General features: G+C 37.3%; 1 protein-coding gene and 2 long non-coding RNA genes across 3 annotated transcripts; 1 reads left to right on the plus strand and 2 right to left on the minus strand.

Annotated features, from left to right (window-relative positions):
* The first annotated feature begins 71 nt into the window (after positions 1-71).
* Positions 72-3157, plus strand: LOC6505731 (arrestin domain-containing protein 17). The gene is made up of 3 exons (XM_001964331.4): positions 72-250; positions 1509-2477; positions 2538-3157. The coding sequence occupies exons 1-3, from the start codon at positions 139-141 to the stop codon at positions 2666-2668; spliced, it is 1212 nt and encodes a 403-aa protein (XP_001964367.1). The 5' UTR covers positions 72-138; the 3' UTR covers positions 2669-3157.
* Positions 3158-18977: 15820 nt separating this feature from the next.
* On the minus strand, positions 18978-19523 carry LOC116654568. The gene is made up of 2 exons (XR_004309794.2): positions 19158-19523; positions 18978-19105 (listed from the first exon to the last, which is right to left on the minus strand). It is a non-coding gene; the product is annotated as an uncharacterized LOC116654568 (long non-coding RNA).
* A 2557-nt stretch (positions 19524-22080) lies between these two features.
* LOC26514967 lies at positions 22081-22581 on the minus strand. Its single transcript, XR_004311521.1, has 2 exons — positions 22225-22581; positions 22081-22168 (listed from the first exon to the last, which is right to left on the minus strand). It is a non-coding gene; the product is annotated as an uncharacterized LOC26514967 (long non-coding RNA).
* Between the last annotated feature and the right edge of the window lie 293 nt (positions 22582-22874).

A 22874-nucleotide genomic window follows, 5' to 3' on the forward strand; every position in this document is an offset into this window, starting at 1 on the left:
CACTGGCAGCCCTAGCCCAGATTAGATAAAGGCTTTGTCGATATTGGCGCTACACCTAGTTTTTAATGGTAGACCACTTTGTTAACAAGTTCAGACAACGCTAAACAGTTGAACCGGACAGGAAGAGCTGTGCGCAAGATGGCCTATAGTTGTAATATTCAGCTGGACAACCCCCGTGGGGCCTATCGAGCTGGCGAGACCATTAATCTGACTGTATTTCTGACCCTAACGGAACGGGCGCTAATCAAAGGTAGTGTAAAGCATTAGTCATTTGGTGACTCATTGATCAAGATTCAGATTAAAATGAAAAAAAAAGTTAATTATCGATAATGGTTGTTTGTGTGAATGAAAATCTAATTTACTTATCTGTGAGCTTATCTCGCATTATTGATTGCGGCCTATGGTCAATAATAAAGGCTTTTAATTCGGCTTTAATTATTTCCATATGGAAAGTGTAACTATGCGTATTCCTTAATAAGAGTATATTCAAAAGTAGGTAGTAAGCAAGTAGTAAGTATTTTTATAAGTTTACGGTTTTATTGGAAAATCCGAATCGCAGCATGTTAACGATGGCGTTATGTGCCATATTGCAACCAAATAAATTTCCAGTTTTTGTAACGGGCTCACATAGGGTACAGGGTATATTAAATTCGTGCGAATGTAGCAGGGAGAAATCACCTCCGCCCCCTAAGTATATGTATTATCGATTAGCATCAACAGCCAAGTCGATATAGCCGGCTCCGTCGGTCTGTCTGCATGACAGACGCGTTTGTAAAATTCTCCCAGAGAAAACTAAGAAAGGAAAGCTAACTTCGGGTGGAGCCGAAGTTAATATACCATTAACCTCAGTTATGGAGCAGCTTATATTATTATAATATTAATTTCTTATATTAATTATTATATTAATTTCACCATCAATTCAATTTTCTAATTGTTGTTTCTAAACATGTTGGAAACAGACCCAAGCATCTTTAAAAATAGCATGGTTGTGCCATTTCCGATTATTCAGTTAAATGGCAGCTATAGGATATAGTCGGCTAAATTTTATTATAAAAGCTATAGGATCAGCTATAGGATATTATAAAATTTGGCAGATCGGATAGGGTTCCCCAAAATGGAATCCGTAGAAAGTCCCAACTCTTAAACTTAAAAAAACATAAAAGTTATGGCATTACCGGCCGTTCCGACTTATATACTGCCTGCAAAAAAAAGGATGTGTGCAAAGTTTCAACTCGATAGCTTTAAAACTGAGAGACTAGGAAACAGACGGACGGACATGCTCATATTGACTCAGGAGGTGATCCTGATCAAGAATATATATACTTTATAGGGTTGGAGATGTCTCCTTCACTGCGTTGCACACTTTTATAAGCACACAAAATTATTTGCACACAAAATTATAATACCCTCAACCCTCAGTATTAAAAGGTTTTTAAGAAATAAAAGCAAAAAAAATAACAATTTTAAACATTTTAGTAATTTTACTTAATAGTGTAATTTTGTTGCAGCGATTTCTCTTGAGTCCAATGGGTATGCTACTACAGCTTGGCAGCAGCCTCAAAAAGAAAGAAAATCGAAAAATCAAAACACGCAATCGCAAAATCAATTAATCGATTTTGAAAATCGTGTGGATTATTTTGCGAAAATCGATTACTTTCTAGGATCAGACGCGGCTCAGCCACAAATAATCGAAGCTGGCACCTACAAATACGGCTGTGTCGTGAAGCTTCCAAAAAACTGTCCTGGAAATTTTGAGGGAACTTATGGGCATATTCGGTATAACTTACAAGTGCTGATTCACAGCAGTGGTGATCGTCCTGTAAATGTGGTACATGTCAGTCAACTGCAGATATTTCCGCAAAATAACCTATCTCAGGAGTCCCGAAGCTGCGAGGAAAATATACTAGAGGAAACCCCTCGTTTCAAATTCTGGATGAAACCGCTACATATGAAAGTACAAATTCCCAGACAGGGCTACTCTCCGGGGTCCGGGATTTCCGTACACGTGAAGCTTCATAATCCAGAAAAACTACAACTTCGTGGAGTTAGTTACGCCCTTATACAGATAAGCACTTATGTGGGACAGCAAAAGAAAAAGCCGAAACGAAGAGCCTCTAAAGTTCAGCGGCACACAGTCTTGAGCAGTTGTCATGAGCTCTTTAATCTTCCGCGTGCAGAGCTCGAAAACTTTCAGCATCTTTATATGTTGCAAGTTCCACAAACGGCGGCTACCTTGAGTATCGCTGAATGTGCCTGCATTCAGCTAAACTATGAGGTTGAGGTCACGGTACAGACACAGAACGCTAAGCGCTTTATTGTGGCCAGAATCCCAGTTACCATCGGAAATGTGACGCCTCCTTGCCCGGGTAAACTTTTAATGCAGGATCCATCTCATGAAACAGGCCCAGGACCAGTAGCACCAGCCGAAAGTACATTAAAGACGGAGCAAAGCTTCAGTGCCTCCACCGCCTCGTTGGGTAAGTGATTGAATAGCTTTTAACTTTAATTGTTTTTACCCTAAGCATTTATCGTTTTAGTTTCCGATTTTCGCGAAGCTGAATTTATGGAAGCTACCAATCTGAACAAGACAACCAAACACTACTTATCTGGGGAGCATTTAGATTTTAGACCGCGATATGTTTATTATGAAATGGATCAGTTTAAGTGAAGCACATTAGATATGCTACATCGAAAAATGTATTTTTTAAAGGGAGATTTAGTTAATTTTATTAATTTATTTTACAGTTTACACCCTTGATTTAACATCATTAACACTGTCTATTCACATTTATAATATAGAATATAAGTAAATAATTCTAAATATATTCAAATGAAAAATTGACAAAACTAGACAAATACATTTGTTAAATTACAACTAGTATACAGTTGTTAGCCTTTTCTGGTAGCTGTAAACACCGTTTAGAATTCCCGTGTTTTAATAAATTAAAATTAGGTTTGATTTCTATTTATAAACGCAATTTATTTGAACTTGTTGATAATTTTGTTGATTAAAAATTTGTGATAGTTTTGAAGGGTTGAAGACCTACCGAAGAACTAAAGTAGTCGCTCATTAAAGTAGTAGTTCACTTGTAGTCGACCGATCTTGACTTATATAAAGTACTGCCTGCAAAATAAAGAAGGATGTGCAAACTTTGAATTTGATAGCTTTAATGCTATGGGGTTACATGGGTTTCCTCGGGCAAAAACGCTCTTTTTTAAATAATCTTTTTTGCATATAGAAATAAAATATTTTAATGAAACTCTTCATTATATAAAAGATACATATTTAATGAAGATTTTGTAAAATTTTCAAAAAAAAAAAAAAAATTAAAATGGCGGTCATTACGACGTCATTTCCGACAGTGCCTCGGAAAAAAGTGCCTCCGCGTTGTCAGCAGAACTTATTTCAGGATCATCAGAAATAAAAATAAAGTTTTAGGAAAGACAATAAACTAAGTATTGGACAAAGAAAAAAATTAAAATTGGATTTTTGGCAGACGTTTTAAAAAAAAATGCAATTACGATAAAAATTTCTCCAAACATTTTTTTTTTAAGTTTAATTTTTAAAAAATCTTGATCTAAAGACCTTGTAAATGATATCTGTAAGACCTGTGTAAAATTTCATTAAGATCGGTTGAGTAGTTCGCGAGAAATCTTGACAACCGACTTTGAAAACATAGTTTTGAGAAAAACGCGATTAAAGTTTTGAGACATAATAAAAGGTCAGACGCTCAGCCTATACCTGACCTCGAACGTCCACCTTTTCAAGGCTGTATCTTCGAAACTAAAATGCGGATCAACTGTCCGATTAATTAGGATAATATTCTAGAGATGTTATAGAATTTAATAAAACAAAAAAAATTTCAATTTTTTGAAACCGTGAAACCCATGCAACCCCTTGCAACTAGTACGGATAGAAACAAACAGGCAGACAAGCCAAGTGGCAAGCTAATATGGGAACAAGAATAACAAAAAAGAAAAGCTAACTTCGGGCGGAGCCGAAGTTTATATACCCTTGCAGTTGAGTCGCAGTCCGCTAGGTGACGCCACGCATCTTATATTATTGGATATATAGCAGATCGTATATAGTCGGCCGATCCTTATGAAATTTGGCATGTTGAATTATATTGCTCAAAGAGGAATCCATTGAAACTCTATCGCTTCTATCTTGAAAAACAAGTTATGGCATTTCCGATCTATCAGTTATATGGTAGCTATTGGATATAGATAAGGCCGATCCTTATGAAATTTGGCATATCGGATAAATTAGAATGAATAGAAAGTCCCATCCTTCTAACTTGAAAAACAACGAAGTTATGGAATTTCCGATCAATCAGTTATATGGCAGCTATAGGATATAGTCGACCGATCCCGGCCGTTCCGATTTATATATGTACTACCTGTAAAAGAAAGAAGGATGTGTGCAAAGTTTCAACTCGATAGCTTTAAAACTGAGAGAATAGTTTGCGTAGAAACAGACAGACGGACATGCTCATATCGATTCAGGAGGTGATCCTGATCAACAATATATATACTTTATAGGGTCGGAGATGTCTCCTTCACTGCGTTGCACACTTTTACCCTCTGCAAGGGTATAATAATGAGCATTACAAACATATAATAACTAAATATAGTCTATATAGTATATAGTCATATAATATCTAAATATAGTATATAGTCTACTTATTGGTGTCAAATTGTTTTGGCCGTTTAAGACGCCTCAATGGTGGAAGCAATTGGGAGTCATTTTCTAGCAAGTAGGCCTTCGATTACTCCTGGTCGTCACTGGCCTGTAAGATATGTTGCAGCAATCTGAGGACCTGTTCCGTAGTGCCGTGTCGTCTTCGAAAGCCTTAAATTAATTAAATTCATGATCTGGAAGGAGCTTCTCTGGCAGATGTTTATTGCAAAACTTTATTACAAATGCATCAACATTTTTTATTGTAGAATCTGTACTTTCGAAGGGTAATGAAAGTTTTGGTGAAAATTGTGAGTTATAAAATATGTTATACGTACGTACGTAAGAAAGTGTGCAGACATATCAAACCCTATAAAATATATATATTCCTGATCTGGATCAGAATGTATCAGGAATGTGAATTGAATTTTGCATCTTAACAGCTTGGTGCTTCTTCTATTAAAGAGTCATCGCAGATTCTGGATGCGGTAGTAACATGTTTTCCTAGTTGCCCTTGTATAAATGCCACATCTCGGTCACAAGGTAAGGCGCTGTTCGGGCTGTTGCCAAGAAATCTTGTCTGTGCTAGCAGAACTAGTAACTCCTTATAGTTACATTGGAATGCAAAATAATTCTCACAATAGGGGGTTTTCAGAGGGTTAATCTATGAATTCCATTTTTGTCCAACCGTACAAGATTATCACGATATCCTTGTAGGCCATTAGCTGCAATGAGCTTCACATATTGCCTATTTAGTCTGGTATAGTATAAAAATATGCATATAGGTTAAATATATGCACAAAGTCTCAGGCAAAAATCAAGTTTAAATATAATCACTAAAGAATGCCTCAGACTACATATGGTCATTTCCAGGGTCGCGAACGGATACATTCGTACGATTTTCAGTGAAAATTATGACAATTTTTAATATTTTCAGGCCCGGTAACTACATTTTACAATTTGCTTTTAAAGCTGGAAGCTTTGAGAACTTCTTGTTTTGAAAAGATGTTTAGAACTAAAAAATTATTTATTTTACATGCGTATTTCTGATTTGTCGCGGTACATCGCGAAGGAAACCTCAATTTTCATGTTCTTATTTGTTAATTGTTAATTATTGCCATTGATCCCGCCCCTGTCGTTCATCGTTCTGCCTCCTTTATCAGTAGATCCCGCTGTTTAGAGCAAAGGTAGCAAATTTAAATAAAATCTGGCAGCGTCAGAAACATTCTGTTAATCATATTTAGAATGCACAATAGATAGAATATATTAGCGCCACTAGCGAGTTTCATTCGAAATACTTTCGTTCAATTTTTGGAGACATAACATGCAGGGCCCTTATGTACATACATATACGACATATTTGTATGCATGTACATTGTACATATATGTAGCAACACAAGCCATCTTCTGGGAGTTTTAATAATGGTACCGATTTTTGCCACGTGCAGTGCCACTTTCGTTAAATTGTTCGGAGAGATTTTCGAAAATCTAATCGAATTTTTCGATGTAAGTTTATCGGTTTCTTACGTTAAATTTTTTGGAGAGATTTTTTCCCTCTTGTGGGAATTTTTAACAAACTGGCCAAATTTTTTGGCTTTTCAATCAAATCAACTTGGCCGATGTAATTTCCCTAAGCTGACCTCTATTAACTGGTGCCAAAATATTATTACGTTCACCTAACGATTTCTTAATCATGGATATGCATGGAAATTTACCTCGTATAATTTTTGTCTATCCATAACCGCCCCTATGTACATTTAGTATGAACATTTGTAGTATTGAACCTGTGTCGCCATCTTCTGTAAATTTTAATAATGGTACCGTTTTTCGTCACGTGAAGCGCCACTTTCGTTAAATTGTTCGGAGAGATTTTCGAAAATCTAATCGAATTTTTCGATGTAAGTTTATCGGTCTCTTACGTTAAATTTTTTGGAGAGATTTTTTCCCTCTTGTGGGAATTTTTAACAAACTGGCCAAATTTTTGGCATTTTAATTCATTCAACCCGGCCGATGTAATTTCTCTAAGCTGACCTTGGTCGACTGGCGCCAAAATACTATTACGTTCACCTTGCAATTTCTTTATCAACTGGCAGCTTGGGAACCTAGCATGTTCTTAAACCACTGTGTTTAAATAGTATTATCACAAAACAAGACAGGAAAGCTAACTTCGAGCGGAGCCGAAGTTGATATACCCTTGCAGTTGTGCCATTTCTGATCGTTCAGTTATATGGCGGCTATTGAATATAGTTGGCCGATCCCTATGAAATTTAGCAAATCAGATTATTTTTTCCAAAATAGAATCTGTACCAAGTCCCATCTTTCTAACTTAAAAAACACCAAAGTTATGCCAATTCCGATCGTTCTATGACAGGTATAGGATATAGTCGGCAGATCCTTATGAAATTTTGTACATAAGATATTTTGGTCAAATAAACATCAAAGCTATGGAATTTTCGATCAATCAATTATATGGCAGCTATAGGATATAGTCGACCGATCCCGGCCGTTCCGACTTATGTACTACCTGTAAGAAAACGAGGGATGTGTGCAAAGTTTCAACTCGATAGCTCTAAAACTGAGAGCTCTAGAAACCGACAGACAGACGGCTGCCATATAACAGACAGATATCCTATCCAGGCAGATATCCTAATCATTGAACTATCAGGTTTAAGTTTTCAGCGCAAATTATTTAGAATGAAAAAAGAACAAGAAAGGAAAGCTAACTTCGGGCGGAGCCGAAGTTGATATACCCTTGCAGTTCAGTCGCAGTCCGCTAGGTGGCGCCACGCATCTTATAATATTAGATATATAGCAGATCGTATATAGTCGGCCGATCCTTATGAAATTTGGCAAATCAGATTATTTTGCCCAAAGTAGAATCTGTACCAAGTCCCATCTTTCTAACTTAAAAAACACCAAAGTTATGCCAATTCCGATCGTTGTATGACAGCTATAGGATATAGTCGGCCGATCCTTATGAAATTTTGTACATAAGATATGTTGGTAATGTAACATGTGTGGAGTCCCAACCCTCTATCTTAAAAAACAACGAAGTTATGGCATTTCCGATCAATCAGTTATATGGCAGCTATAGGATATAGTCGACCGATCCCGGCCGTTCCGACTTATATACTACCTGCAAGGAAAAGAAGAATGTGTGCAAAGTTTCAACTCGATAGCTCTAAAACTGAGAGACTAGTTTGCGTAGAAACCGACAGACAGACAGACGACAGACGGACAGACGAACATGCTTATATCGACTCAGGAGGTGATCCTGATCAAGAATATATATACTTTATAGGGTCGGAGATGTCTCCTTCACTGCGTTGCACACTTTTGACAAAAATTATAATACCCTCTGCAAGGGTATAAATATTAATGATTAATAACGAATATCGAATATGCGTTATTTCGAACTCTAGCAATAGCAGAGGGCCGGCAGAATAACTTCGCCTACTTTGCTTTGACGTTCGAAAGGCTAACCTTACGAAATTGTTTTTGATTTTCAAACGAATTTTCGAACGGAAAATGCGGCATGAATTCAGTACTGCTCGGAAGGATCTGAGCTCAGAAGCAATTTGTGCATGAAATCTGTATTTGTGTCAATAGGAGAAGCCTTCCGGGTTTGCTGCCTTTTAAACATTTTGATGTCCTTATTTTAAGATTCTGCAGCTTCTTCTGATAATTCTCCAATCGGCACAAGTGCATAACTTATAACATCTGGACTATGAACCAAAATTTTGTGTACGGATGGTAGAAGATAGTACCATGGATATCGAGTTGGAATCCATGGAATCGAGTTTATCGCTTTAAAAATAGCTGTTGGACCGACTCATATTTTCATGACCTGTTCCTATATACCTCCATCGGTTGAGGATACTGTATATTTACACCACCTCGAGGCTATTAAGTTCGTTCTATCATTAGTCAGTGACTTTGATTTTGTCCTAATTATGGGTGATTTCAACCTTGCCAAAATCTCCTGGATTCCGTGTGAAGATGACAAATCCTTGCATGCCACTTGTCAAAACGACTTTATTGATGAATTAATTGAAATTGCTCTTTTCCAAATTAACCCCATCCTTAACACACTTAGCAGATCTCTAGACCTTATTTTCTGTAATAGGATATCCTCTGTGACTGTAAATCGGTCTTCACCACTATCGCTTCCTGGGGACGTTCACCATCCTACACAATTGGTTTCGGTATTAATTGATGTCCCTAATATACATGCTAACTATAAGACTCAGTATCGTACTAAATGTTTCCGAAAAACGGATTATAATGCTCTTCGTAATTTGTCAATATGAAACGTAAATCCAGTCTTTTTCCTCCTTCCCTAACTTATAAAAATATTTCTGATTCTTCGGAACAAGGAATTGCTAATCTGTGCATCATTTTTTCGATCAACTTATTCGTCCGATTCTTATAATTTATATTCTACATACCCTTATAAAATTCCGTATATAAACAATATTTACTTGTCAAAATTTAATCATTTTGATGTTTTTAATGCTCTTTCAACCTTGGATATCTCATTTTCTGCTGGTCCCGATAATGTCCTGAGCTGTATTCTCAGGCACTGCTCTGATATCCTATGCTACCCTCTTACCATCCTATTCAATTTATCGCTGGACCTTTCATGCCTTCCTAAGAGATGGAATGAATCTTTTATTATTTCACTTCATAAGAAAGGTTCTAAAATACTTATAGATAACTACCGCGGTATTGCTAAGCTTTCTGCTATTCCCAAGCTGCTGGAGAAATTGGTTACATTTCAACTGCAACATCGTTGCAAAAGCATAATTTCCTCCTCCCAGCATGGTTTTGTCAAATATCGTTCTACAACAACCAATCTACTAGAATTCACTTCGATCGTCCACAAGGGTTGTCTAAAACGAATGCAAACCGATGTAGTTTAAACCGAATTTAGCAAAGCATTCGATTCTGTTAATCATCGTCTCCTTCTCCGGAAACTTTATCTTATGGGTTTTCCTCCTAATATCATACAGTGGATGACTTCATATCTATCGAATCGTACGCAGCGGGTTTTGTTCAAGAACATCACATCTCATGTTATAAAAGTAACATCTGGTGTTCCGCAAGGCAGTCACTTAGGACCTCTTCTGTTTATCCTCTTTGCTTCTACACTTATGTATGCTGATGATGTCAAGCTTTGCTTTTCTTTCTCTGACCACTTCCTTCATAGAAATCTGCAATTCGACCTTGATGAAGTTTTCTTGTGGTGCTCTAATAATCTTCTCTCACTAAACTACTCAAAGTGCAAGGTTATGACGTTTAATCGTAGCATGCCTCATGTCATCTCGTACTCACTTGGGAATCACTTTTTAGATCGTGTATCCTTAATGAATGATCTTGGAGTTTTTTTTCGATCACAAGCTGTCGTTTAATGAACATTTTTCTGTAACAGTAAATAACCCCAGAGGAGTACTTGGTTTTATCAAGAGTTGGTCAAAAGAGTTTGATGATCCCTTTACCACTAAAACGTTGTATATCTCTTTGGTTCGACCGATCCTGGAATACTGTTCATGCGTTTGGAGTCCGCAGTATATGGTTCATTAAAAAAGTATTGAATCACTGCAAAAGCAGTTTCTTTTATTTGCCTTAAAATATTTAAACTGGGACTCAGATGATCTTCTTCCACCATATCTTTATCGGCTAAAATTATTAGACCTACCACCATTGCAGGTACGTCGAACTTGCGCTGGGCCATGCTCCTTCATAAAATTATTCTTGGTCAAGTTGACTCGAAACTTTTACTCGAAAAGATACTTTTCTCTGTTCCAAACAGGTCAACCGGGTCCTTCCGACACCTTTTGTGTCGGTTTGCAGACCAATTTGCAGATCTAATTTTGCGGATCATGATCCTTTTCGCGTTATTTGTAAAAACTATAACCGATTGTCACATATATTTTCGCCTGAATTATCCCTAGATGTAATAAAATCTAAATTGATTGTTTTTCTATTAGAATAATTTGCCTAATTCTTAATTATAATTAATTTTAATAATAATTGTATAAATAACAGATAATTGTTATATTCAATAAATAAATAAATATATAAGTTAATCAGCTTTCTAGCAGTATCAAGTGCATATTCTCCAAATTTTTCTGCATTGATTTTGTAACCTGATGCCAAACACTGCTACAATATTGAACACCGGATTATTATGTTTTTATCAATACCCGTTATTTCAGCTGCATTAAATGTCAGAGCGCCAGAGACATTCTGTTAAACATATTTAGAATGCATATTATATAGAAAATTAGCGCCACTATCGAGTTTCTTTCGAAATACTTTCGTTCAATTTTTGGAGACATAACATGCAGGGACCTTTACCTCATATAATTTTTGTTTATACATAACCGCCCTTATGTACATACATACATATACGACATATTTGTATGCATGTACATATATGTAGCAACACAAGCCATCTTCTGGGAGTTTGAATAAGGGTACCGATTTTTGCCACGTGCAGTGCCACTTTCGTTAAATTGTTCGGAGAGATTTTCGAAAATCTAATCGAATTTTTCGATGTAAGTTTATCGGTCTCTTACGTTAAATTTTTTGGAGATATTTTTTCCCTCTTGTGGGAGTTTTTAACAAACTGGCCAAATTTTTTGGCTTTTCAATCAAATCAACTTGGCCGATGTAATTTCCCTAAGCTGGCCTCTATTAACTGGTGCCAAAATATTATTACGTTCACCTAACGATTTCTTAATCATGGATATGCATGGAAATTTACCTCGTATAATTTTTGTCTATCCATAACCGCCTCTATGTACATTTAGTATGTACATTTGTAGTAATGAACCTGTGTCGCCATCTTCTGTAAATTTTAATAATGGTACCGTTTTTCGCCACGTGCAGTGCCACGTTTGTTAAATTGTTCGGAGAGATTTTCGAAAATCTAATCGAATTTTTCGATTTAAATTTATCAGTCTCTTACGTTAAATTTTTTGGAGAGATTTTTTCCCTCTTGTGGGAATTTATAACAAACTGGCCAAATTTTTTGGCTTTTCAATCAAATCAACTTGGCCGATGTAATTTCCCTAAGCTGACCTCTATTAACTGGTGCCAAAATATTATTACGTTCACCTAACGATTTCTTAATCATGGATATGCATGGAAATTTACCTCGTATAATTTTTGTCTATCCATAACCGCCTCTATGTACATTTAGTATGTACATTTGTAGTAATGAACCTGTGTCGCCATCTTCTGTAAATTTTAATAATGGTACCGTTTTTCGCCACGTGCAGTGCCACGTTTGTTAAATTGTTCGGAGAGATTTTCGAAAATCTAATCGAATTTTTCGATGTAAGTTTATCGGTCTCTTACGTTAAATTTTTTGGAGATATTTTTTCCCTCTTGTGGGAGTTTTTAACAAACTGGCCAAATTTTTTGGCTTTTCAATCAAATCAACTTGGCCGATGTAATTTCCCTAAGCTGACCTCTATTAACTGGTGCCAAAATATTATTACGTTCACCTAACGATTTCTTAATCATGGATATGCATGGAAATTTACCTCGTATAATTTTTGTTTATCCATAACCGCCCCTATGTACATTTAGTATGTACATTTGTAGTAATGAACCTGTGTCGCCATCTTCTGTAAATTTTAATAATGGTACCGTTTTTCGCCACGTGCAGCGCCACTATTGTTAAATTGTTCGGAGAGATTTCCGAAAAGCTAATCAAATTTTTCGATGTAAGTTTATGGGTCGTACGTTAAGTTTTTTGGAGAGATTTTTGCCCTCTTGTGGTAACTTTTAAAAACCTGACCAAATTTTTTGCCGTTTCAATCAAATTAACCTGTAATTCTTCTAAGCTGACCTTTATCGATTGGTTCCAAAATATTATTACGTTTACCTAACAAATGTTTTATCAACTGGCGGCACCAGTTGAAGAACCTAATGGTTTCTTTCTCCATTGGGTTTAAATATTATAGACGCAAACGAATTTTTGTATAAAAAAAATTTAAATTTCAAATTAATATTAATGGATAATCCATAAAATTAATGGATAATCCATAAAATTAATGGATAATCCATAAAATTAATGGATTTTTGTTTCTTCCTCTGGAAGCCAGAAAAAAGTGCACTTGCAATATGTTTTTAATGGAATGAAAAGTTTTTTCGGCTATTATCACACCGAAAAAAAATATTTTAATATAAATGGGGGAAAAACAAATTTGTATACATTCGAAACAATTAACGGCACACTTTTAAGAACCTAATTAAATCATTTCGAAGTAAAGTTTTTAAAAGTTCGAATAATTATAATTATATATTATATAATTATACATATTTATATAATTATATATTTTTTATATAATTGTATTATTTTGTATAATTATAATTATATATAATTATATAAAAATATAATAAAATATTTATTAATTATTAAAATTTTTGCAGTGTATTTTCCAAGAAGTCTAACCTAAAAAAAATTAACCGGAATCTAGGATCGGGAAGGCTAAGCATCTACTCGACGGGTATTTATTAATAAATTATATTTAATAAATCACATTTTATATGTGATTAAATTATATTTTGTGCATAGAAGCACCAAGGTTCCTTGGGATTGTATTTTTTACGTCTATGTCGCCCCAATATCATCCAAACTAAAGTACTTTATATATATTGTCCGTATAAAATACTATAACTAAAGCTATACTTTGCGACCCACATATGTATGTACATGTAATGACCACGGTTGCCATTCCAAAAAAATTATTTGTACCAAAATTTTGAAAAAATGTACCAATTTGAGCAAAAATGTACCACAAATTTTTCTCGGTATTTTTTAAAACTAAAATTTCCTAACGTTTTTTTAAAATGATCTTTTATTATTTCACGTTTCATTTTTTACTTCAAATTATAGTAGTAGTATAGTATTTAGCGTATAAAAAAAAACAGAACTTTCCTTAAACAATAATAAATTAAATTTAAACTTAGTTCATTTTTAAAAATGAACAGTCTTTTGGAGACCAAACATAGTGAAGTAACAAATATATTTTTCAAATTCAAGTTCTCGAAAGATTTTATGTATTTCACAATTTATAACTTTTTACGTAGTGATGGACCCTACGTTGGCGCATACATATTTTCTCAATTTGAGACGGAACATCGCAAATCGACTGCATGCGATATTTTTCAGTGTTAGTAATGGTTCCATTTCTAACAGATACAAAATTTGTGCTTGGTGGAACAGAGCCATTTGTTAAAATAATATGTGTGAAAATAAAATTTTTTGAAAAAAAAACTAGACCAGGCATATTGAAAATGTACCAAAATGAAAAAAAGTGATCCAATGTACCAACGCATAAAAAATGTACCAGTTTTGGTACATTTGTACCAAAAATGGCAACCGTGGTAATGACATATGGTAGAGAACTCGTGTCGCCATCTTCTGAGAATTTGAATATTGGTACCGTCTTTTGCCACGTGATGCGCCACTTTCCTTTGATTGTTTGGAGAGATTTTTGCGCTCCTGTTAACATTTTTTATTAATACTTTTGCCCGCCTTATTCTGCGACACTTTCGTTAAATTTTTGGAGAATGACATTCGAGAAATATTTTTCCCCACTATTTTTCGACTTAAGTTAGCGCGTAATTTTAAACTTTGGTTCGCCTTTTTATTGCATGGGAATCTCTGACAAATTGTAGAAAACACATAAAGCTTTTTGGATAGCACTTCGTGTCTTATCCTTTCATTCACTTTGACATAAAGCTGCCCGATGTGATTCCCTACGCTCACCTTTATCTTCCTAGCAGGTTCTATACCCTGGGTGCAAATCGTATCAGTCTCGTATCATCATATCATATTGCACCCATGGCTACCATAAAATGAATCAATCTTTCTTTCTTATTCGGGTCAGAAAATACGTGCAACTGCAAAATATAGTTTTAGTTGTTTCGAGTAATTTAATATAAATAGTGGAAAACTAACTCTTATGCATTCAAAACAATTTACGGTGCCCTTTTGAAAACCTAATTTAACTATTTATTAGGTTAACCGATATAAAGTTTTGTTAGCGAATATAACATTTTTAAAAATATATTATCTAAAAAAACCTGTTTACGAGGATATTTCATACCCACATTTCCATACCCACAATATTTGGTATCAATTTGGTAACCTTTTTCTCCTAAACTCTTTAAATCTCCTTAAATCCTTTTCCTTATAAACATTTAGGAAAAAGCCCATTCAGGGGACCCTAAAGGATATGGAGAGAGTGAAATTATGCGTGGAGATTTTTTGCTGTTGGTCTGTGAAATTTCCACGCTTAATTTTACCTGCTCCATCAGGATCAGCTGAACTTACAAAAAATATGTTTTGAACATAGAAACAGGTTTAGATAGCCATGACTTTTTGAAAATGTTTTGGGGAGCTCAGGGGACCCTGAAGGTTATGGAGCAGGTAAAATTATTCGTGGAGAAAAAAAAATTTTAAATTAAATTAACGGCCTGTGTTATTTAATTTTTTATTTTTCAGGCTTACAGAAATGTTCCGTCGTCGGGTCTCATTCTCTGGCAATTTATTTGTATGTTTAAACTTTAACTACTTTAATAGACTCCTAAGGAAAATTTTAACTTTTTATAAGCTTTTTTTTTCTTCTTTTTTTTTGCCTTTAATATCTCGTTATCGCCGGAAAAAAAATTCTTATATTTTACGATACAAGTAAAAAAACTGTTGTCTATTTTAAGGAAAAATAATAAATAAACTTTTGATTTTGGGGGCGATAGCGACATTAATTCGGATTGAGACCGACAAATCAGGCGGTCCTTATCATCAATAAGGAAAGTTTAGCTCCCTAGAGGCTGGTCATGGAGAGCTTAACTAAGACTATAGCTCCGTCATCATAAAGGTTTACAAATCGGACTTGAGAGATGGCGAAAATCAAGCCACTACTTAGGAGGAACTGGCCTCAGAGTTAGAGGTCTCAGATATGCTGCGATATGTCGCTGCTGCGCAGGATGGCTGCGAGTCGGGTCATCGACGAAGACATCTCCGATGACGAAGAGTCGTAGATCACAATGGTAGAGGGAAAGTTGTCAGATGTTCTTACGGATTCTGCAGATAAACCTCACGCTTGTATCAGAACAGATACTTAGCCAATTAATTCTCTGGAATGTCCTCTGGGAATTCTCTGGGAAAACCAACTGTATTTATGGCCATGTATTACTAAATCCTCTCAAACACCATTGCACCAAAGCCACCAGACTATCCTCAAACCGTGGAAAGTCTTTAAACTCTGGCGCAAGAATTCACTCAAGCCTGCAACAATGCCCTCAGAAGAAGAGCATGTCCAAGAACTAAACCAAATAAGCGAAATAGGCCACCCGGTGGTCTACAGAGCTAGCAACCCTATAGACGGCAAGAAGAGCCCTGTTCAATAGGGTTAAAGCTTATTCCTTAAAGGAAACGAGGAGACACTCGGGACCTAATACAAGGTCTCTTTGGCTTCCTGTAAAAAGGCCATCCGTAAGCGAAGCATCTAAAATACAGCCCAAGCTGCGAGGCTTAGGAAAACTCTGTCCCAATCAGCCACAACTCTACGCTATCGCAAGAAAAAAAGAAAATGGCACTTTGACCAATACAAGTGCTAGAGACCCAGGTTGCATCCCGGAAGCAGAGGCACCGCCCAATACAAACGTCCTTCCCACAAACTTCAAACTGGATATTGACCAGAAAACCCTAGACTGGGAAATACACAGTTTCAAGCCCTATAAATCGGCCGGTCCAGAAGGTATTAAACCTGTACAAATCCAACAAGAAGGAGACATGGCCATCCTTTCTCCTCTCTAATGGAACATAGCAGTCAACTCGATTCTATGCAAGATGAAAGAGGAAGGTTGCAAGATACTCAGATGTAGCCCTCTTTACCTGCATAAGCCTGCACAGCCATAGGAATCAAGTGGGGCATGTCCCCCTACATTGTAAGCTCGATCTACACCGTCATAATCATACCCATACTACTGTATGGAACTGGTGTAGTGGCCAGCCCTCAAAGAGATGAGCGAAGAAGCTGGAAAAAAATCCAGCCAGCGACTATGCATCAGTGGTGCACTACGATCCACCCCAGAATAAGCTCTAAATTCCATATACCAAGACCAGGACTAGCTGGAATAGAGCAAGCGAAGGCAGCGGTAATCAGGCTAAGCGAAACCCAGCAATGGAACCCCTTTAACACCGGCCACTTTACCATTTTACTAAACGACCCAATCATTCCCAGCAGTACAGACTGCTGCACTGCCAGGAAGTATCCACAAACAGCTTTCCAGAACCTCATTCTTAATAGAGAGGAATAGGGAGACCAAATCCCAGGCCCAGAGAACGCACTGAGCGAGCTTCTACCACTGCAGTTCTTAATAAAAAATTAATAACTTTAAAATTGCGCTTTCTGAGATAGCTTTAAAACTACGAGATGAGTAAGAAATGCTGTACGTTTTTGTTGATTTTATTAAGTGAAGAATCTGTACATCAAATAAGTACCTTAACATCTAATGAAAGGGTATATAAAAAAAAAACCAAACCAAAGTGTAATATAAGGATTTTGAAGTTATAATATCTAACTATCTTTAGTATTCAACGAATAGAGCAAAGGTTCAAGCACACTACCCTGTAGAACTCCTGCTCTCATTAGAAAGTTATCCGAGTACGTATCTCTGACTTTGACTTTGACCTCTCGTCCTTCCACAGTTAGAGAGCAGGTAAAATATTTTTAGTTTTGAGCATCATGGCACACCTTATCAAAGGATTGTGTAACGAACGCTAACTACTAAAATCGTTTATGGGCTGAGGCGGGTGGTAAAAATATGGGAGCCAGCGCACGCTGGAATATCCGGCTTTGGCTCGTCGGCTAGGGGGGTGTTAATTGCCGGTTCCCAAGAGTGCCTCTCAACGGAGGGATCTAATTTAAAATTGCGTGCTCTCGACAAAACAAGACTCTCCGGAATGAGTCCCGATTTCCTATATGTAAAGAGATGGGGGGTTCCCTTCCTGCGCCTAACTATGAGTCACCCAGGTGTAAAGGGGCGACTCTCGCGTGCCTACCCTACCATTGATCGCTCCGGTTCCGCATCCTGCGAGCGACCCCTTTTCTTGGTTACTCCTACTAACTAATCCCGGCTAGCTGCGGCATAATTCTGAGTGTTTAGTTGAGTGTTATAAAATATTTAAAAACCGAAAAAAACAAAGAAACCAAAAGGCTCATAAGTACTTTCGAATTATAGAGTCCAGACTTTTCGGGCCATCAGGAAATAAAATCAAAAGTATGTCGAATCATACAAAGTTTACTCACAGAAAATCTTTCCTTTCTGCATCCCACGTTAAAAGCGCTTTCGATGGGTCGCTGGAAAAAAAATTTACAACATCGAATTTTTGCCTTCCCCAATGGGACAGGCTCACACTTATAAAACCAAAAAAAAATCACTGCATTTAAAGACGATATAATATGACAATTTCTGGTATACCGCTTGAAACCATTAGGATATTTACTTTACTTTTTTTTGAGAATCCAGTATCCCATGGTAAATTGCAAAGTCTATGCAAGTAACTGTGTGACCAGGTACATATGGGTATCTGGTTGGAGAACCAGGGGCAAGAATTTCAGCCCTTCTGACTACATCAGCAACAAGATTCAACAGCAAGAACAACAAATGCAAAACAAGCTGAACAGTCAAAGACTCGTACGTCTAAAAAATATGGTTTTTAAAATGGCCAACTCGATCAAGCAATGGACTGGAGATAAATCTCCACCTACTTCTCCAGTTTCACAACAACGCTTCAGCCTCACAATGAGCACACTTAAATTTCTTATCTGGAATGTCAATGGCATTTTAGGTTAAGCCAGAGAAATTGAGCTCTTCGCGTCAACCAACGGCGTTAATTATCTACTCTTAAATGAGTTAAGGCTCAATCGAAGAGAAATTGACAAAATTTATGGATATTCCTTCTATCCCGCATATATCCCCGTTTGTTTGCTTCTTAGCAGATCTCATAGATCGTCTGAGGTAATTTTGATACCACTGACAACCCTTGTAGCTTGCCGAATGATTGCCTCCTCAGTGCATACAGATAGAGGGGAAGAACTATCGATAGTCGGCGCCATCGATAGCTGGCGATTGTTTACTCAAACCCTCGATAGTGGGTCGGACTATCGTCCGACATTAAAATTTTGTTTTAAAGTTTTCAAGAAATTTTTTTTATTTTAACCAAAAGTTTTGATTTAAAAATAAGAGTATGTTAATATTTTCCTCTTGGAGCCGGGTGCGTCTCTCAGAAACAATTTGCCCTGTCTTGCTGAACGCTCTTTCCGATTCTACGGATGTACAGGAAGGCAAAGGTATTTGCAAAACAGGCCTATTTATGCAGAGAAAATTAGTTTGATTCACCTGAAATAAAAGTAATGTATATGATAACTTATAATTTGTTTTCGAAATATACCTTTATCCATAACAGTGGGTCTACATCTTGACTGGCAATTGCCCTCTCCAGATATTGCCATTTAATAAGGATAGCATCCACTCGTGCGTTTCCGACTTTGTTATTTGATCGCAATCTTGCTTCAGATCGCAGTGCAATCGCAGTCTTCCTATTCTGGACTTGGGCGTTGCGGCCCTCCGACGTGTAATCAAAATACTTATGTAGAATACATTAAACATTTTTTTAAAAAGCGATCCATATTTATCCATTATTATGTTAAGCTTTTTCATTGCCGTCAATTTTTACACAACATTTTTCAATGTTGAAATTATTTTAGCGATGTGAGACGCCAGCTATCGAAGGTGGTTGGGTCACTATCGAACGCGTTTGACACTATCAATAGCGGCCAACCATCGATAATGTCGATAGCGCCATCGATAGTTCTCCACTTCTACTTGGGGACGTACTTGTAAATTGATCTTGGCCATATCGAGCACAATTGGGGCGTCGCACATAGGAGTATTTGAAATAAAAATCCGGACAAAATTATTTTTTAGCATTTTTTTATTCTTTATGAATTGGAAGCTAATAGTAAATCATAATTTCATGTAAAAAAATATAATAAAAAAATTTAAGCCATACAGATCAACGTACAATCGAGCAGTCTTTTGTGCATAGATATCAAATTTATTCGGATCGATCTTGCGTCCACATGATACAATCTCAAGGATAACTTGGAACATCTTCATTAATTCTACGGTGACTCCTGTTATTCGTGAAGAGCATTCTGGGTTTTCGAAAAACCTTCTGGATGTCGATTTAATGAAAATAATGATCGCAGACTTTGAAAAACTAAAAAAAAAAAATGGGGTGCGTTGGGGGGAAATGTTTTTTTTCTTTTAAGTTATCGACAGAGTATATTTTATTCCTACATAAAAAGTTCCAGGCGACAAGGCGCGACACATAAACAAAATCACTAATATATTGTAAATTTCATAAAAAAAAATTAATAAAAAAAGGGTTTTCTAAAATTGAATGTATAAATCAAAATATAATAAAGAAATAACTTATAAAATTATTTTTATACAGTACTTACTTACCTTCTAATTCCATGATCAAGTCGTTTTTTTCCACTTGTCCGCTAGACGAATTTATTATTGAACACAAAACTACTGCGAATATACTAGAGCACCAAAAACAAAGACACCCAAAAAGCACAATAACGCACTTGCGAACGCCGTCGTCACGAAGTAAGTGGACTGTGGCGAAAGGGGGGTCTGTTTATAGATGAGGCCGTTATTAGAGATGAGCAAAAGTACAGTTTTGATGATCTTAAACGCACTTCACGATTTTCAATTTTGTCCGGCTTTTTTTGATAAATACTCCTATGTGCGTCGGCGACAGTACTTAGTTGTGTGGCCAAATTCTTGGCATCGCGAGCAATTTCTGCTGTTTTGCGCATCCCTTCAATTTTCTATATCATATATAGCATTAATTCCTGCGCATGGCTTAATATTAATAAAAAAATATGTTCAATTTTACATCTTGAAAAAATTTCACTAGTTAGTGTGCTATGATGAATCCCTTTAGGGGCCGTTCAAGTATTACGTGACACTCATGGGGGTGGGGGGCTGTTCTCAAAATGATCATAAACTATCACACTGGGGGAGGGAGGGGGTTTCAATATATCACGTGTTTCATAGGGGGGTTTTGTTCATTGTAGGGGGGGAGGGAGGTGAATAAACCAGAAATAAGTATTACGTAATACTTGAACGGCTCCTAACTACGATTCTGTGAGGCTTCTCTTCCTTCATTTGGTATGTATGGAATTCAATTTCCATTTTATCAAAATTGTCGACAACAGCCCTATAAGTTGTAGATTCTTTGGGAAATATTCTAGCCTAAACTCATTGATTAACTTTAACTGTTACGTAATCTAAGCTAGTGACCTACGAAATGATTAGTAAGTTTAGAACTGCTCAAAACTATTTGCGGTGGTTTTGCAGTACCTTGTAACGAACAGTCTTGGCGCGAGAATCCTGCACTGACAGATTCGGGTGGGACGGGAGGTGCACGCTGTTGCCGGCCTAGTCCTCGTCGGCTAGTGGGCGGGTCCCTCTGAAACTCCCCTCTCTCCCCGCAAGATCCTTGCTGTCCATCGTAGAATCTCGAATTTAATCGAACGCGTGCATCGCCTGTCGAATAGCGCAGGCTTACCAATCTATTCTCTCGAAAAACTTTCGGCCCGCAAGCGGTCCAAGGTAGCACCCCTGGAACGATTAGGTGACGGCATGGCGGCTGCAAATCAGACTCGGCTGTATTTTCTTAGCGCATTATAAACATTTTATTACTTCTAATCCACATTATATCCCCTTAACTCCTAACCTTACAATCTGAACCTAACTGCTAAACTTCATTCAATATCTCTTAAACCTAAGGCATATGTACTAAATTACGGCAAAACTTCATTCAATATCTCTTAAATCTAAGGCATATGTGCTAAATTACGACGAAACTTCAATATTCAAACGTTAGAGAATCTTAATTACAACGATTGTTATCTTTACACCCGCTAACCAGCACGCCCGCCCTTTGGATCTGCCTTTTACTTCGGAGCAATCGCCGAACGCGAGTGAATTGCGGGCAGCACCAACAGTCTACGGCAATTATCACCACGAAGTCATCTTTCTCCTTTATAGCTCCGCCAGCTCCTTGTCCCGTATTCGGGCGCGCTTGCGGCCGCTCCTTCTTGAAACTCCTCTTTCAGAGCACGCGGTCGCCCGAAGTCCTCTCCGAGGGTGAGGTCAAAACCGCCTTCGTCGCTGGAATCGCCTCTTTGGTTCCTTCTTTTCGCTCCTTCTGTTGCTCCTGCGTCGATACTAATGCAGCGCAACTCCCGCCGCGCTTGTGCCGGGCACGTGCCGCTCTCCTTCTCCTCGCTTCCGCTGGGGCCCACGGAGACAGCTACTCCAAGTTTCACTGCCCGTGGAGCACACCAATACGCCCACTCAGCCTTGATATTCGCCGAGTTCCTAAGCAAAACACCATCAAATTTTCCACCTAACCTCACTAACCAAGCTACACTCACCTAAGCGGGTTATTCCCGAGCTCTGCCACTAAAGCTGTCTCGCTTTGTACCCAATCGACGCTCTCCGCTGCGGATCGCCGTGCTCCAGATTCGGAGTCTGTATTCTCGGGTCCGTGCTCCTTCGAGTCCGCTTCGCACCGTTGCTGTCTTTTTTGTTTTCCTCAATATCGGCCCCGAATACCTTCGGTGTCGCCGGTTCACGTGGAAAAGAACGCAAGCTTCACGCCGCCATTCGGACCTACCTCATACCCGTCCGATCGTACATGATCCCCCCTGTTGCTGGGCTGCCAACTCCTGTAACTTTACCCCTATCGATATTTTTCGGCGTTGCCACCTCGACCATCTCTGCCTGCCTCTGTTACAACCTTTAGGATTATAATTGCTATTACAATCATTCTGTCCTAGACCTAAATCATTTTTATCTATTTTATCGTTTGATATATTTTCTTGATAAGCCATAGGAGAGCTAGTAAATTGTAGTAGTACCCATCGAAAATTGGAGATGCAGTTTTGCTAAGATTCTTCAAGGCTACTTCTACAAGGCTATTTCTTCAAGGCTTCTACTACAAAAAAGTTTTCGTAATTGTTTAGCTGCTGACACTGTACAGGACAGCATCCCAACTAGTTAATGATTTTCTCGCAAAAAAAGC

This window comes from Drosophila ananassae, chromosome 2L (assembly GCF_017639315.1).
Source record: "Drosophila ananassae strain 14024-0371.13 chromosome 2L, ASM1763931v2, whole genome shotgun sequence".
Lineage (NCBI taxonomy): Eukaryota > Metazoa > Arthropoda > Insecta > Diptera > Drosophilidae > Drosophila > Drosophila ananassae.